The sequence below is a fragment of the Polyodon spathula genome, unplaced genomic scaffold (assembly GCF_017654505.1).
Source record: "Polyodon spathula isolate WHYD16114869_AA unplaced genomic scaffold, ASM1765450v1 scaffolds_666, whole genome shotgun sequence".
NCBI classification, from domain to species: domain Eukaryota; kingdom Metazoa; phylum Chordata; class Actinopteri; order Acipenseriformes; family Polyodontidae; genus Polyodon; species Polyodon spathula.
Window position 1 is genome coordinate 204,110 of NW_024472155.1, and position 18,078 is coordinate 222,187.

Below are 18,078 nucleotides of genomic sequence, written 5' to 3' on the forward strand. Positions count from 1 at the left end.
CTTTAGTTTCCCTAATTTCTGCTCTTCTTAATTGTGGCCAGTATCCATTTTGTGGATCTGATGTGTTTTGTTTGCTGTGTCTGGGAGGGAAACATCGTGTTAGCTATAATAAGAATAATGGTTGGTATCCATGGTTGCTTTGCAGGCTCCTCCTGTACGGTCTCCATGGTTGCTTTGCAGGCTCCTCCTGTACGGTCTCCATGGTTGCTTTGCAGGCTCCTCCTGTACGGTCTCCATGGTTGCTTTGCAGGCTCCTCCTGTACGGTCTCCATGGTTGCTTTGCAGGCTCCTCCTGTACGGTCTCCATGGTTGCTTTGCAGGCTCCTCCTGTACCTGCTGTGCTTGTCTGACAGGGTTTAAGCTGAAGGTTTCAGAACCGCCCCATTTGGAAGAGTGGCACAGTCTTATTAAAATAACAGACAGCTGCACGGTTGCTATCTGTTAACACAGAGAGGCTTTGTGAGGGTTTTTGATTAAATATACAGCAGCATTTGCAGGTGCTTTTGCATGTGAGAGCTGCGCTCACAAAGCGTTAGTGTGCTTATTTCAGGGGGCTTTTTTTCACTTTGTTAAACAATATGGGCTTGATTCTCAGAGCTATTTGCTGCAAAATGGCAGAAGCATGATATTTTCCCAGAGTAATGATACGCCTGTCTGCAATTTCCCCACAGATTCCCATGTTCTCTCATTTATTTTCTAGTTTAAAGGCAATTTTAAAACAAGGGCTACCAATGGCAGATGAACTCCACCAGGATATGCTAACAGTAAGCAATTCCATTGGAATTCTGAGCAAACTAACCAACCAGCTGCTTGCCTAATGACTGACAGGTTTAGCCAGCAGTGACACAGTTTGACCTATAGGGAGTGAAACAGTAAGACTACTGGGGAACTGAGAAGTCTTTTAAATCTAGCGTGTTATCAACTATTTTGCCAAAACATGCATTTCTTTCAAAACTACACGTATTGATCTGCTCAGCAAAGCGAAGTGAGGGCAGGTAAGAGTTATAGAATTACTTCATTAGCCAGAACCCCTTTAAATGTAAATCGCCGCCAAGCCTTTTAATCTTATTAACAGTGGCTCTTTATCGAAGGGTCTCCAATTGCAAGGCAGTGAGAACACAAGGACCTCTACAGTGGTGTGAGCCACTCCTAGTTTCACAAACTAAAAACACATTTGAATGCAACAGGTAAAGAAATGCCACTTTATTGTAGTTTTACAACAGACTCTGACATGCAGTACACCAAATGCAATGTCAAGTGCACCAGGTAAATACATGTTGTAAATCCACATGCGATAAATATAGAATACATACATATACTGTGTATATAGAAACATAATCATCTGTGTAAATAAGTGTGCGTCTGTCCCTTCAAGCAGCTTGTATATTTGTTTAAATGAGCACAGATTAAATGGGGAATTTTATGTCCTTTACTTTTTGCTTACCTGTTCAATATCATAGTGTTTGTTCTCTGTACCATTCTGTTGTGATTTGCCCTGTCTACAAACTATTCAAGCAAACTTTTTTTTTATTAACCCATTAAGCACTGAGTAACATTCTTTGAAAATCGGAACACAAGCTGTACAATTTGACACATTCCAAAAATCGGTACCCTACCATTCAAAAATCTTTTAGAAGTGTAAAATATTTACAACATCTAAAGAGAAATTTTAAACAACAGGTAGATGATGCCAGTTAAAAATGCTCCACAAAGTAGCCAGTCCTCAAATGAGGACAGTGGCACCTAATGGCTTAAGCAGACAGAGCATCACGCAGAAGACACACATTACGATATTAACAGCTCTTGGAGTACAGCTACACTAAACTGCAGAGCAACACAGGGATCCTTTACATCATCAGGCTAAAGGAATTAAAGAACAGAGCGAGATGTGGGTCAGGCTAAAATTATAGCAAGGTTATGAAACATACATTCAATCTCAAATTCCAGTTCGGAAGTGCAGTCGACTTGGAAAACACTTGCAAACAAGATAAGACAATTAATTCATTCATTAATAACCATGCATGTTTATAAACAAACATGCACACACAAACATATATATATATATATCTCATTATTTTTCATATGCTGTTAACCACACAATTGTAACCGCTGTGGGCCCTATAAACAAAACTTTAAGGATTGTTTTAAGGAATTTAAGGATGCTTTTTTGCTTTTTGTAAAGTCAATTTAAATAATTAAATCAGGTTCACAATTCATAAATCCTATTTAAACTGTTTTAGAGAGGATTCAAAGTGTATTCAAATTCTCTGAAGCGCTGTTTACCGTAAGAGAATGTTTCGGAAACTCAGTCCTTAAATAAACTGTCCTTGAAACAATCCTTACTGTTAATAGGGCTCTATATGTTTATATAATGAACACATATACCAGTACAGACATGTGCACATGGACACCTGTTCACACGTTCCCAAATGCAGAAATTCACACCTGGGTCTGGGGTTGCGATATGTGTTCATTATATAAATATACAGGACATTTCTAAAATGTCAACGTTTGTGTGGATTCGTGTGCATTTACTGCAGTATAACTTAGGCATTTGGTTACAGATGGTTTACACAAAGATTTACATACAGTACCTGTGTTGCTGTAAACACGTGTGTAAATGTTGCTTTTGAACACACACATATTATATATTATATATATATATATATATATATATATATATATATATATATATATATATATATATATATATATATATGATTGCATACCTATTTGTTTTAAAAATGGAAATGCATTCATAACATGAAAGTGAGTGGATCTGACCTCTTGTGTGTGTATGTGTATGTATATATATATATATATATATATATATATATATATATATATATATATATATATATATATATATATTATATAATTACTTTTTGTATTGATTTGTAATGGATGTGCTTAACAGATCTCCTACCTATTACACATTCTCTGGGTTTCAAATCTGGGTGTGAGAATAATCCGGAGGTCCCAAATTGTCCGTCTACTTTGGTTAAAAGAGCCACATTGATGACCAGGGAGTTTTCAAAAGAACCATATAAAAATATTTGTATCGCTAAATTAAAAAAAAAAAAAAAAAAAAAAAGATTTGAACATTTACCTAAAAGTAAAACAGCAAACTGAATTCTAGCAAAAACATTTTAAAAATAAAAAAGATAAGGAGCCGAAGTTTACCCAGGACTGCACTAAGACACAGATTCAGTGTGTCTGGGTCCATTAGACTTGTGTTCACACAATATCAATTAATTAGCATTTTGACTGCATGTCCAATGCTGCCACATGCTGGGCACTCAATGTATTACACCTGCAGTCTGTATTAACCCAAACAGTTTAGTCAACAGTATACATGTGTATTGTGTTTTATTTTATAACATGAAAAATGCTTGCCTGTAAATGATGGTTTTAATTGCATTCCCTAAAAACTGCAGAGAAGTAGCATGTTTCCATTTTACACAGTAATACTCTCTGTATATCATGCAGTGCAAAGACAGAGCAAAACTTAGAACCCTGCTCAATACAACAATGTATTCATGGGCTCAACTACAAGAAAGTAACATGTTAACAAATTTTAGGTAACATAAAAAGATAACACTGTGTGTCAAACCTACACGTACACGCACACACATGCACGCACACACACACACACGCAGCGTCCGCGCAAACCATTCCGCAGCTCCAGAACATTCTGATAACCGGCCGTAAAAACCAGTACAGACCAGTGGGGTAGTTACCAGTTCACAACGGAGAGATATCGCTTCTGTGTCCCTTCGGTCTTCCAAGGCCAACACTCTATTCTTTTCCAAATGCAAAAAGAACAATTCCAGGATCCTACAGGTTGTCCCTGGTTTCCCATCACTGTGGCCTTTTGGGAATTCCCTTCTGCGAAGCGTGATGAAGGAGATGGTTAAAAGTCTAGGCAGGTTGTGGTTTTTTTTTTTTTTTTTTTTTTGTATTATTTTGATTAATTTTCTTAAAATAACTTTAAAACTCGTCCCTCCGTGAGACAAAAGACAGGAACCTTCATGCGTTTTGACTCCGTTTCCCTGGGGCAGGAGGGGAAGCTCAGAACTGCGATGCGCTGCTGGGGTCACACTGCAGTAATCGCACGATTGAGGGGTCGCTTTTGGCACCTTTGATGAACTCCTCGAGAGATAGCTTGCCTGCAGAAAGAGAGAAGCTTTAGACAGAGGTATTGAACAAACCCTTACGTTTCTAACGATTAATTTACTGAATCTGTGCTGTAGTGCTCGTTGGCACTCACATGCATCGTTCACAACATATCACTCCAATTCTTAAATGACTGTACTAGCTTCCTGTTAAATTCAGGGCTCACTTTAAAATTCAATACTGAACTTCTGGTTGTTTCTAGAAGTCCTCTGAAATCAGGATAGGGCAAAAAGACCTTCAGTTGTCCTGCTCCCTCCCTTTTGGAACACTTTTGAGCTGGACTGATTGGCCTATTTTGAGTTTATTGTAAGCGCTCTCAGATGATCTTCATGAAGAACACTTTATAGAAGCAAACTTGTGTTGTATTGTGAAAAGCGACAAACCTCAGTCCTGAGCTGAACACCCCTGTCAGTCATTCAGCCTCTCAAGAAGCCGACTGTGACGAAAGGTTCATGACTCTGATGGACTGGTTATGTGGATCACAGTCAGGGGGGCTAAGCCCATACAACTGAAGGTATCTGATTTGTGGTTTCGTCCCGGATTTGAACCTAGATGCCATTGCGCTTAACACATTTCTTAATTTAATTTCGGCCTTTTTCCAACAACGTCCACAAAATAAAATTACCCTCCATGCTGTCAGATATTTTAGAATAAAGAATGTTCCCTTCATTGTGTGAAGTTCACTATTAATACAACATCACGTCCACAGAAACTGAGCAGGAGCTACACTGTGCTGCTGTGTCTACTGATTGCACTCTTGCTGCAGTTTAAACTTGATCCTATCCCCTTCGCAGTGAACTGAGGCTATTCATTCTAGCCCAGTTTCGAATGTTTCCATTTTGACATGAAGATTGAGATGGGGGTCTCAAGCCCTTCAGTCTCTCAGACGCCCCGCTCCCTGCTCCCCGCTCCCCGCCCCCCTTACCGTCGTTGTTCAGGTCCATCTGTCTGAAGATCTTGTCGGTCCGTTTCTCTGGCGTCGACTCGTCCTCCGGCATCTTCATCACCGAGGAGACCATCTTGTAGATCGCCTGGAGAGAGAGAGAGAGAGAAAGAAACCCGTGAAACAGAGCACTGCCGTTTTAAACATTTTATATATATTTCTGAAACGGTTTTAGAGGACTGCTGTTAAATAATAAAAAATAAACTGTCCAAGAAACTTCTAAGTACGCAGCAGTAACCATACAAGAGCAGGCGCTGTATATAACAGGTACAGTGTAATTACATGGGTATCCATGCCCCGTGATCTAGTGTGTGCTGAGAATGTAAAATTGAACAGGATCATGGAGCACTGCAGCAGCCTAAACACCAAGCTCTCCATCAGCCGCCCCCCCTACAGGTCAGTGACAGAATGAAATGCACACAAACCCATTAACGTGCTAGGGATCCTATTTAGAAACCCTACAAAGATATGTAGAGGCTGTCCCAGGGCTTGGAGGGCAGTGCATGCATTACTGAGTAAAACTGAAGAGGCTTCTTTGTCAGGCAGGAGTGGATTGAAGTGTCTATCCCCTTCAGTCACTGTGTGTGTAATTGTACCATGTTGCGTTTCCCATCTATGTACCTCATTTATAATGCATATATGCTTTGTTTTCAAAGTCATGGCAATTTTTCAAACTCACACTTAAACAGACAAACAAATAAAGTAAAATAAAGAGAATAAAGCGTTTTCATTAAATTCACTCTGGTTAAAAGTGTAATGTGATGTAAAAGCTTGTCAAACCCGCTGTGTGGGCGTGCGGTTACCTCGCGTAGCCTTGGGATCATCCTCCCTTTCTGCTCACTCAGGACAAATCCCAGTTAAATTTAACTCTCTAATCCTTAATCACGGCCCCTTTCAACTCATCCAGCTGGGGTTAGTGTTTGCAGGGAGCCACGGTGGCTACAAGGCACCACGCTCACTCCATGTGCCGGGCCAAGGCTTCCCTTCAACGAGGTTAGACACACACAGGCATGCAGGCACACAGACAAATACAGAGACAAACACACACAAACAGACAAACACAAAGACAGACACACTCAGAGACCACACACACAGGCATGCAGGCACACAGACAAGCACACAGACCACACACAAACAGACAAACACAAAGACAGACACACTCAGAGACCACACACACAGGCATGCAGGCACACAGACAAACACACAGACCACACACAAACAGACAAACACAAAGACAGACACACTCAGAGACCACACACACAGTCACACAGGCATGCAGGCACACAGACAAACACATACAGACAGACAGAGACACACTCAAGAGACCACACACACACACACAGTCACAATCACACTCACACACACACACACACCAAGACATCCAGGCGCACAGACAAACAAACACACACCGAGCCAGACTCACCTGTACGATCTCCAGCATCTCGTCCCTGCTGATGTACCCATTCCCGTCCAGGTCGTACATGCTGAAGGCCCACTTGAGTTTCTGCTCCAGCTTGCCGCGTGAGGTGACGCTGAGCGCGATGATGAACTCCCGGAAGTCGATGGTGCCATCGTTGTTGGTGTCGAAGGTGCGGAAGACGTGTTCGGCGAACTTGGAGGCGTCCCCATACGGGAAGAAGTTGGCGTAGATCTTCTTGAATTCCTCGACGTTCAGCGTGCCGCTCGGACAGTCCTTCAGAAAGCCCTGGGCAAGGGAACACAGGACAGTCACAGCACCCAGGAAGCTTAACATGGTACAATTGTGCACACAGTGACTGAAGGAGATATACTCTCTGTAAAGATTTCTTAACCGAACGGTCCCCGTGAACTGGTTTGATCATCTTTAACTACAGCTGTATTCAGACAATAATCTAACCGGCATGTTAAGAATTATAAATCAGGCAGGAGAAAATTCCAGTGCATCTAATCTTGAGTACAGATGGCATCCTGTTGTCATGCGGTCCCTGAATGCAATCTTTATATTCATGATTTATAACAAGCTGTTATGAGGTGTGTAGTGTAGGGTATGACATATTATTACTGAAATCTTTTCGCCGTTTGAGCAGCTTCGCTCTGTGAGCCTCTTGACCTAGATTGCACAAGATGGCATCTTATATATATATATATATATAAGTTTTTATTCCAATTCCCTAGCAGATATCTTCCTGATGTGCGCTCCCCTCCCCCCCGTCTCACAGCCCTGCTGACTCCCAGGGAAGGTCACACCCACCTTGTACCACTCCTGCAGCTCGTGTTCGGAGAAGTCCGTGTTCGCTCGCAGGTCCTGCAGCATCTCTGGCCTTAACTTGCTGTTCTGCTTGCCCATGGCGTCGGCTCTGCGTGTGTGCGTGTGTGAGGAGGAGGAGCAGACAGCGAGCGAGAACGTGTGGGGAGGCTGGGGGAGGAAGAGGAGCGGTGCCTTTGAACCTGCAATGACAGAACAACAACACTGCAGCAGGAGGACAAAACGCTGACGACAGGCAATTCACAAGCAGGTCCAGTTACGCACGACGCAGAACTGTATTAACAGTGTACCCAGAAACATTTTTTAATTCATTTGACAGCGCTTGATTTAATTAGTATACATTAAGAATAACTCAAGATGCCTTCCAGAACAAGTCATGTCAAGGCTGATCAGACACAGGTCCTAATAAAGTGGCCACGCAGTGTACATGCAAGCCAGTGCAGTTTATACAGAGACTAACAGGCGACAGAAATTAGTTGGCAGAACAAGTTTGCGCACAAATGACTTTGCCCTAGGTTAGGAGAGAAGTCTCTGAGGAATCAGACAGCAGGATATGGAAAGCAGCCCATTCCTGCCCTGTGTGTGTGTGTGTGCTGTATAGCAGATTCAAACAGATGCATGCTATACCGTGCAAGAGAAACACAGTTACAGGGAGAAGAAAAAGCCTTTCCAAGCAGCACAGCAGCGATGCAATTATTCTCCTTCAGGGATCTCATCCCATTACTCTGCAGCTTCTGCAATTAGCTGCTAATATTTAAACTGCTTAGCCTGTTTTCAAGTGTAGTGAGAATATCAACTCATTAGAGAGAGACTGTGCTGAAACCTTCACTAAATAACCGAATCGCTCCCCCATCCCAAGATCAGCCTGAAAAAAAAGATACAGAATGTCTTCACTCGAGCTTTGGAATCAGAATCGCTGAGGAAGAATGCACGATTGTCACATGTATAAAGCACTACAGTGACTTTGTAGTATATGGACACTTAATTACCACATTTACTGTAGTAACCCTCTCGCATCCCATAGGATCTCCTAGACGATTTCGAAACCTGTCCTATGAGATCTCACAGCAACCTATTTGAACCCTTTCCATGTATGACCATATCTTTAACATGCTTTGGTTCCTTGCCATTTGGGCAGTGGTGTGTCTGCCCCCCCCCATACGCACGCGCACACACACACACACACACACACACACACACACACACGGGGGTTACCCCAAGTGTTATTTTAAAATGATAACACTTCATTTGCTTGAAAACCAAGTGCTGGAGATGGAACGATTTCAAACAAAAAACGGTCTCCTGTGTTACAAGGACGACCCCACTGTTTCAGGAGTCTGTAATCTCCTCTTCCTTTGATACGCCAGCTGTTTGCTTACTGATCTGCCGATTTCCGCTCTTGTTAAACCCACGATACTTCCCACCCGTCTCTATCCTGGCCAGGGAGCAGGAGGGCAGGCCTTTATCAAAAAGCCATTTCACATAATGGATTCCGCCACGATTGTGTCTGAAACGTCTCAAACCCCTGTCAGGCTGAGCTCTGCTATTGAGGGTAATGCATGGCATTAGCAGCTTCATTAAGGGCTTGGCTTCAAACCAGCAGATTTAGCATCAAAAACAGGACTAAAAATAACACAAAAAACCAGAAGCCAGGAGGAGCAGTGACAGGGCTTTCAGGAAAGACGAGGTGTGATTCAGAACCCACATTGGGATCCCAGCCCACTCCATACGGCTGTCGTAATTCACTTCTGGAATGACCGCATTGCTATTTCAAACCAGAAATGCTGCCATTTACAAGGCCTAACTGTGAACGCTCTGCAATGTGACTCTCCACATGCATATTGATTTCACTGCAGAGAATGTGCGTTAAAGTGATACAGCTAACTAAAAGTTAAAAAAAAAAAAAAGTCTGAAAGTTTTTATTTTAGAAAAGTAAAAGTTTTTTTGTTTTTTCCCCTGGACTCAGTTTTCCTTTCTACACGGGGCACACTTTAAAACACATCCTCCTGATCCTTCCTGCCCCAGATCCAAGAGAACTTATTTCAGAAAGCCCATCAGTGGGGTCTCTGGAGTAACACAAGAACGAACTAAATCAGGGCAAGAGAATAATTGGAAATTTCGCTCAGCAGGATTAGCCAACGTGACATCAGGCTTTGAGCATGGGGGCGGGGGGGGACCCGACGCGGCTCTTCATTTCTATAGGTCGTTTCATGAAGCACCTCAAAAGATCTTCACAGACTGACTGAACTGCAGGAGAGAAAGTGCAGTGACTGCAGAAGGGAAGCCGTCATTACATGCTCAGAGCTGTACCATGTACTGGGAGTGCTGCTGGCATGACCTGGTGCAGTAAAGGGTCTGGAAAACAGAATTAAGAAAACGGGTTTCAGTGGCGCTACACTGGAGATGCATGAGCAGCCCACAACACTGAGTACCACGCCAGAGAGGTCCTCTGAAAGAGCATGATGAACCGTGTCTCCGGGTCTCTCTACATTACATACAGTACAGCAGCTAGGGCTGTGCTGATACTCGTACTCAGAATTGCCTTTAAGAAGAATTTATACAAAAAAAATATCATCAGGTATTCAATAAATCCATTCATTAATACCGTTGATTTCAAAACAAGAAAAGCAGTCCTGCACTCGCCTTTAGAACGAAGTTCCAATCGATGGCATCAACGTCCGCATGGAGTATTATGAGAAAACTTGCTTTAATGAAAAAGTCGGCAACGTTCTCAATTTTATTCATGTGCCACAGTGTAGTGGAACACAATGCACTTGACAATTCACACAAAGCTATGCAGTGGTTCTGTCCTGCAGTCATATCTGTGCAATCACAAGGGCATCAATACACCCAACTGCTATTCCAGGGTTCTGATACCCAAGCACTGAGTCTTTCTACCTCAGTACTGGGACCCACCTACAGTGCATCTTGACAAACAGTAAAAGATGAATGTCTGTTTCTCCTCCAGTTCCCATTCTGGACACCAGCTTCTTGATCCTAGATTGAAAACGGATGTCCTTCTTCTTGAAAGCAAAGCGCCGAAAGGCGACCTAACAGAAGAACTCGATCGAAAAGGTCACCGTTCGCCTCCGACTCATTGAGATGCACTGCTCAAAACCACTTCTTCCCTTACATACCGCGCATCAGCCTCCCAGAATCACTTCATCTCTCTCTGCAGCTCGCAGCTCTGTGGATACAAAGCTAGGTTAATAGAAGGGTACTTCTGAGATCATGCTAATGCACCCTTCAGTCGACACTCAGGCTTCAGCCCACATCGTCCCTCATTCTGTATGGCTTGGCTGCGCACACAAAACCATTCGTGATGCATGGCCGCTCACTCTCCATTCCCAATCTAGCGTGGAGAGGAACAGGATGCACGGCCGCTCACTCTCCATTCCCAATCTAGCGTGGAGAGGAACAGGATGCAAGGCCGCTCACTCTCCATTCCCAATCTAGCGCGGAGAGGAACAGGATGCAAGGCCGCTCACTCTCCATTCCCAATCTAGCGCGGAGAGGAACAGGATGCAAGGCCGCTCACTCTCCATTCCCAATCTAGCGCGGAGAGGAACAGGATGCAAGGCCGCTCACTCTCCATTCCCAATCTAGCGCGGAGAGGAACAGGTCTCAGGAACGCTGCTAATTTCAGTCTTCGTGGCAATCTGTTCATGTGAGGATACAGGTGTGCTAAGATCGACCGTATATAGATGTGATAAGCCTTTGTTCCATTGCAAGGTTTGTTCCCTTTCTTGTACACAGAATAAAATTAAATAGTAGCTCTCTAAATAGCACCATGCACTGTTTATTTCCTGTTTTGAATAGAGCCTTACAGTAATACACGGTTAGAATCCCACACTAGTCCTTTAGACTGCTCTTTGTTTAGGTATAGCATTGAAATAATTGGGTGCTCTGGAGTTTGAACAGTCCAGATCCTGCTAAATCTGCTTTCAGCTCATCACAGCATGAATAAGTCTGACCCGAAGCTGCAGGTTTACTATTAGGAGAATTTCTATCACAAAGTAAAGGCAGGGTGTTATCAGGGGTCAAGTTAATAGTAACACACTGGTGTACCGATTGTACTCAGAGTCACCAGGACTGAGAAAGAGAAACGACCTACAGGGAAACGAAACAAGAATTCGTCTCGACAGCCCTAAGATTGCACCCCTGTATCAAGTTAATGTTTAGAGCCGTCTTCCAAAGTCTGCCTGTTTCTACAGACAAGAGGAGTGGTCGTGTGTAGATTAATACAAACACACACACGCACGCACGCACGCACGCACGCACGCACACACACACACACACACACGGACCCAAGCTTCAAGTCCCGCACGATGCGTTTGGCAGCAGAGAAGCAGCCCGGATTAAAGACACATTTACCTGGGTTCCCACTCTGATGCATTAAAAGGATTGTGGTTTTCTTGACACGTTCAGAGCGATGCTCAGGTGCCTAGACCTGGACCCCTTAGATTGCCAATAACTCATTTAACCATCCTGTGCCTTGAAGCCTGCTTCGATCTTTCTAAATAAAGCACGAAAAAACATGAAATCAATTGCTTCTCTCCGGCATCTGACTGCAGCTAGGCAACCTCGTTTAAATATAACCCTTCCTTTATTAAAGTGTACAGTGGTAACGAGTTATAGCAAAGTAAAGCACAGGAACGACAGTAATGTGCAGTTAATCATGGGAAAGCACAACAAAACCTCAGTATAAGCATGGTTAAATGCGACATGACTGTGCAGTTTTCTGCTCGTTAATTCTGTTTGAAACAACCTCAACTCTTCAGAACAGCCGGTTGAGGAGCTATATATGGTTCAACAGACATTCATAAATCTACGACAATACACAAAAGTAGAAAATCACAGGGTATAAAATACTGCATCGCATCAGAAGGGGAACGTGGTGCACTGTAAAGCAGAGCCCTGGAGAGGGGTTACACACAGCGAGCGGCACGGCAGTCTGGGTAAACAAAGTGTCAGCTTGCAAACGAGAGGCAAGACAGATAGGGAGCCAGGGGCACCTACGACGTAATTCACCCAAACGATGTTAAAAACAAACTAAAGGAACATGGATCTGCTCCCTAGGAAAGCGCGCCTCCCGTAGGGGATGGTGCACATTAAGACTTTATCCTTTCTTACGTGCGTGATTTCAAACTGCACAACATGTGCAGATCAAAGGCAAATAGAAACCGCACGACTCAATCAGGGAGAGTGACCATAACTACTGCAGTTCAAATTCATTCCATTTACAAAACCTTTCACAGTTTAGCCTGCTCTGTGCTCTCCAGTGTCCCTTCACAGAAAGCAAGCCTTGTCTGTTTCCATTTCCCAAAGATCCACTCAGCCCGAGGGCCACAAGCCCTGTGAGCCTGACAGCCAAACTGCTGTGCTCCAGCGACTACTTGCAGCACTAGAGGGTTATAAATGCAGAGAAGCATTACGGGCAAGCTTTCTCCTCTAATATGAGCAAGCTGAAATGTGTAGCACTTAGTGACATTCAATTAGTGTTGGGGACTGGCTGGCTGATGAAGTTATATAACCCTGCTCACACTGAAGACAGGTATAATACGTGGATTATCCTAGAGCTGTCCAAGCACAGATTAACGCAGCTAAACTCCTTTCACAGCACAGTATCCCTGCTCCCAGGCACACAGACATGCGATCGCTATGACATGAGGCTGCCAGAGAGAAGGAGCTGGTCTCAGTATGTTCATTAAAAGACTGAAAATGACGCTGGACAATGATAGCGGTGCAGTCGGCTAATTCACTGGGTGTCAAATCCAGCTTGTGCCACAAACAGAATTCCTTTCTGCCAGTTAACAGAGGGCAGTCAATGGGGTGTGCTGGTGATTGTACTTATAAAATTGCCTTGAAGAATTATTTAAAAAATCGGCAGATATGAACCATGCGTTAATGTGTTGATTTCAAAACAAGAAACACTGTCCTTCCCTCACCTTTACAACAGAGTACCTGTAATGTTCTTAATAAAATCACAGACTCAATGATTACATTCACGAGACATCACGTTTGAAAAGGACGAAACGGGAGGGCGTTTATAAAATGGTAAAGGCATTGCGCAGCGTCTTTGCTTGCTTACTGAACTGGTTCACAGTGCTGCACTGAAGTTAACCCCGGCTTGCACCACGTTACACCTTACAGTACCTCTCTACACTGTGCAATGCTTTTACCATAACGAAGCACTGTGAGTGTAAGAAGGGTAGCAGGCATGGTGTTAGAATTCCACACAGGGTGCAATGTTATGTAATGCACTGCTTTAGAAATAATGAGGAGGCTACGCTTAGTGGGAGCAAAGGTCACAGAGAATGTAAAAACAGTTTACGATTATATACATTACTTTCAATCAGCCAGAAAACCAAAGTATTTAAAAAAAATAACTGGGAGTAAAATGAACCTGGTCGCCCGTCACATTCCACGCTGTATTAGAGTGAACAGAAGCACTATTCTGTAATGTGCTATTTATTACAGACGTCTCTGCCCCAGCACTAACAAGCAGGGACAATGAATCGAATCTGCTGTTTGTTTACGGCACTGAGAGCTGTCCAAGTGTCTTTCCTGAAGCTCTCTTATTTTCAGTCCTCTACTGCTTGCTGCCAGAATGGTTGAGCAGAGAGAGCTGTACTCTATAGGGTCTGAGCTCAGCAAGTCAAATTTGCAGCTTCAAAAAATCCGGGACTGGTTTTTATACCTTTGTCTCTGGTTTCCTCATTCCAGAACCCCCCCATTCATCTTCTCTGTGTTTGATTGGTCAGTTTGAAGAAAGCAGCAAAAGCAGGTAGGGCTGCAGAGCATTTGACTATATGGGTCATTTCAGCTACTGTGGCCCAAATCCTGGGAAGCTGTTTCCTCCATACAGTATGTGGTTGATAATACAGTGCACCCGCTGTTTAAGAAACAGGTGCTTGTTTGAGCAATAATTAATATCAGAATTGATTGATGTTCGGAGTCGAATAAGCCCCACTTTGAGCTGGAATGACCCCTGCAGAACAATAATGACTATACTATAGACTGAAGAGAGTCAGAGGTATATGAATCAATAAACAGCTTCATCTGCAGCTCACACACACTCACACACAATCCCTTACAAAAACGTACTGTACTGCTATTAGTAGGGTCATGGTTATAGTGTAGTTAGAAGCCAACAGAAATCTGACAGTTTCTTGAAGTGCGGAAATTACAGTAAGAACAATGCGCACGACAGCTAGCAGCGGATATAGCTGAAAGACAGATAGAGAGAGAAATCAATTCACTCAATTCCGAGCTCGGAATTACTTGCAACGTTTGCACACATTATGCTGAACAGGTACACTGTTAAATGAACCACTGCACCGCAAAAAAGAAATCAAAGTCAGAATTCATGAGTGGAACAAAAGAGAGCACACACATTTCGGAAAAAAAAAAGAAGTGCAATTCTCTTTCTTTAATTTCTATGAAGAGATGGCATGAATTTTAACCTTCTACTGCTGCAAGCAGCCCTAAGCGTTGACAGCCACCTAGTTAATTAAGAAGATTACACAGAGGGCTAAATCAGGGCTGTGCAAAGTCAGCCACTCCACTCCTGGTCTTTGCTCCAGCCCTGTTCTAAATTGCTTAAATAAAGCAATTAAACCTCCATCCAGACCCTGAAGTAGTTAATCACATCATTTGGCCTGTTGCACCTCGACCTCCTCGACCATGACAGGACACCCCTGCGCTACACCGAGGAAGAATGTCAAAAACAGACACAAATGAATGACACTCTCAGTTTAGAACTCGGGGGTGCAGGTTGCCCTCTAGTACCCAAAGCGGGGAACTGCAAAGGGGACTTTAATCTTCGGTCTGCTAACTATATATTCACCGAACAGAAACCCTTCTGGGAGGGAGAGTACAGATTACCGGCTGTATCTAGCTGGTGGATCACTAATACAGATTAATTAATAAAAGGGCTGACCTAACATCACCCAGCTTGTTTCACTGGTGATCTTATTCGCAGTTAACGGTTTTGTTTTTGTTTTTTTTGTTTGTTGGTTTGTTTTTTTCTCAGGGTAAAGAGGACTGTACCTCTAGACTGGCAGAGTTACCCCGCCCAGAACACGCTTAATCAGTATCGTTACTCTGACTGGGCTCCAAATATGTCAAAATGATGGCTCTGATATGGAATTCCAAAACATGCCTTCGGGTTACAGAACACTGCATTGATTCTAAGTTAGAACCATTGTGCGTCATTGATCGAAAAATACAGAACCGTGTGCGCTTTTTAGATCTAATAAAGAACGATACTATACTGTATGTGTGTATGTGTGTGTGTGTATATATATATATATATATATATATATATATATATATATATATATATATATATATATATATATATATATATATACATACGTACTTTGTTGCGGTTGTACATTACATGTAATGGTTTCAAAAATTAGACTAAAATTTTCACTTGGTGACCACTACTATTATTATTGTTTTTGACAAAAAAAACATGTGTACCTCTATGAAATACATTATTCATTTCTAAATATATAAATGCAATAGGATTAGACCATACTTTCGCCTTTGTGTGTATTTTTGTATGATTTTTTTTTTGTTTGTTTGTTGAAAATGCTGTATTTAGGCATAAGGAAGGTAGAGAAATCTGTTCTAATTACTTATCAGTAAAACGCACTGAGTGCACGAACGGGACTCAGTGAGACAGTGCAGCAACACCAGTATAAAATGACCTATTGAGGAATTCGCCTTCATTCGGTCGGTTTTACTTGTCTATTATTTTCCGGCTTTTTGCCTTATTTCCTCTCTGTTTCGACCCCAAGAAACCACGTACGCCGGCACAGGTGTCAAGAAATGTCACGTCAATTGTATGCACAATACATAGTTTGAGAAGCTAAAAAATACCCCGCAACACCGATTCTGCAAACAGCGGGCACACAGTTGCAGACAGCATGCACTTGAAATGCGGCAGCTGTGATGAACATAACTGAATACGCACTCTGGAAATGATAACATTACTGCATCAACGGTCATTTCAAAAGTACAGAGCGAAAACATATGAAATGAACCAGTACTTACCTTGTCGCCGAGGCTGCTGTTGGCGTTTCTCTGCGTGTGTGTCAGCGGGTCCCTCAAAAGCGCAGAGTCCTGTAGACCATGTTTCTGTATAAAGGCGCACAGTAGCTGCAACCCCCCAGCCCAGCGCTAGCGACTATACAGCCGCTTCCCAGCAAGGTGAGGACGCTTATACTCCGGGACAAGGCATTTAAACTGCTGTAGCGAGGGGTGTTGGTACTGCGGTTACGAAGCGATTTTAAAAGCAGATCTTGTTTTATCAATTGACAACGCAAAATAAATCTCAGTACTGTATTTTTTTATTTTATTTTTTTTGTTTTAAGCGCGTTTTCCGAGCCGGGGCGTTGTTTGTTAGCTGGATAATTCGTTTTAATGCCGATGTAGGACTATTGAAAATTGCTCGGCTCTCTAATTAAAACCTCCCGCCCCTCAGTTTCCACCCCCACGAGTCACACATAGTTCAGCCGGGATAACAGCAAGACGCACAACTGTGTTTTTTTTGAATGACTGAATGGGAATTATGTTTTGTATTGCCAGGTTAAAACCTAAGCTGATAACAAAATTATTATTATTATTATTATTATTATTATTATTATTATTATTATTATTATTATTGTTAATGTCTATGCATAATACCACATGCACACGTTCCTTATTTGCAGGATTCACAAATGAAATGCTGCCTTTTTTTTAATTGAGTACTGTACAGTAGCATTAATAAAAGGGGTTTATATTGAAAGACGACCACAATAAACCTTGAAGACACCCCCTCAATAAAACGGGGTGATCACCCTGAAAAACAATAACACGACTGTGATATGGAATGGGATTAGTTTGATGCCCCGCAGCGGCCAGGGCATTTATAGAGTGCAGAAAGGACTTTTTGAATGCATTTTTACATCATTATTATTTAATGGTTTCAGCAATCCCCACTAACCAATTGCCTAAGAGGTGTCTTATTAAACCCATAGTAAAACCAGGAACAGCTCAAACTGCAATGCTATTAAAACCTATCCTATGCGTGCTTCTTTACAGCACTTCACTCAAGCTGAGATCAAAGAGCAGAAAGAGGGGGATCCCTTGGGTTCTGGCATCCCCCACAGCTTGTCATATCTTTGATGTCATGTTTTGATGACCAATAGTGTCGTTCCCCACGCTTTACAGGATAAGCAATCTACATGACATTGGACATCAGCATACACCACACTCAATCAAACAACAATATAGCAATCAAATAATTCCAAACAATTACTAAAACTAATACATATGCACATCCACACACACACACACACATACATATGCGGATAGATATGTGAGCATCACTGGTCTGTGCAATGTTTGCAGTGGCTAAGGAGTCTAAGGGTTGAGAATGAGAATGCATGTGTGGTGTCATGGGCTGCTGGTAGGGGATTGGCTCTGGTCTGGCTTCTTGATTACAAGTTAAAGTAATCCTTCCACAGATGCAAGGGTACTTGTGTGCAGTTATGGGATTAGCAAGATAAACTATTTTTAGGCAAACGGGACAATCTTTCCAGTAATCCAGCCTAAAGCAGTGGACCAGCATGCTGGATTGCGAGGGATGGGGTGGCGAGAGCAGGCATCCGAATAGACCTACCTTCTACCTGCTGGTCAAGGGTTTATTTGGTTCATT

General features: G+C 42.7%; 1 protein-coding gene across 1 annotated transcript; it reads right to left on the minus strand.

Moving 5' to 3' along the window:
- Positions 1-3,801: 3,801 nt before the first annotated feature.
- LOC121308368 (hippocalcin-like protein 1) lies at positions 3,802-16,837 on the minus strand. The gene is made up of 5 exons (XM_041240725.1): positions 16,431-16,837; positions 7,350-7,546; positions 6,543-6,824; positions 5,102-5,207; positions 3,802-4,169 (listed from the first exon to the last, which is right to left on the minus strand). Exons 2-5 carry the CDS (start codon positions 7,443-7,445, stop codon positions 4,072-4,074), a joined length of 582 nt encoding a protein of 193 aa, XP_041096659.1. The 5' UTR covers positions 7,446-7,546; positions 16,431-16,837; the 3' UTR covers positions 3,802-4,071.
- Positions 16,838-18,078: the final 1,241 nt, after the last annotated feature.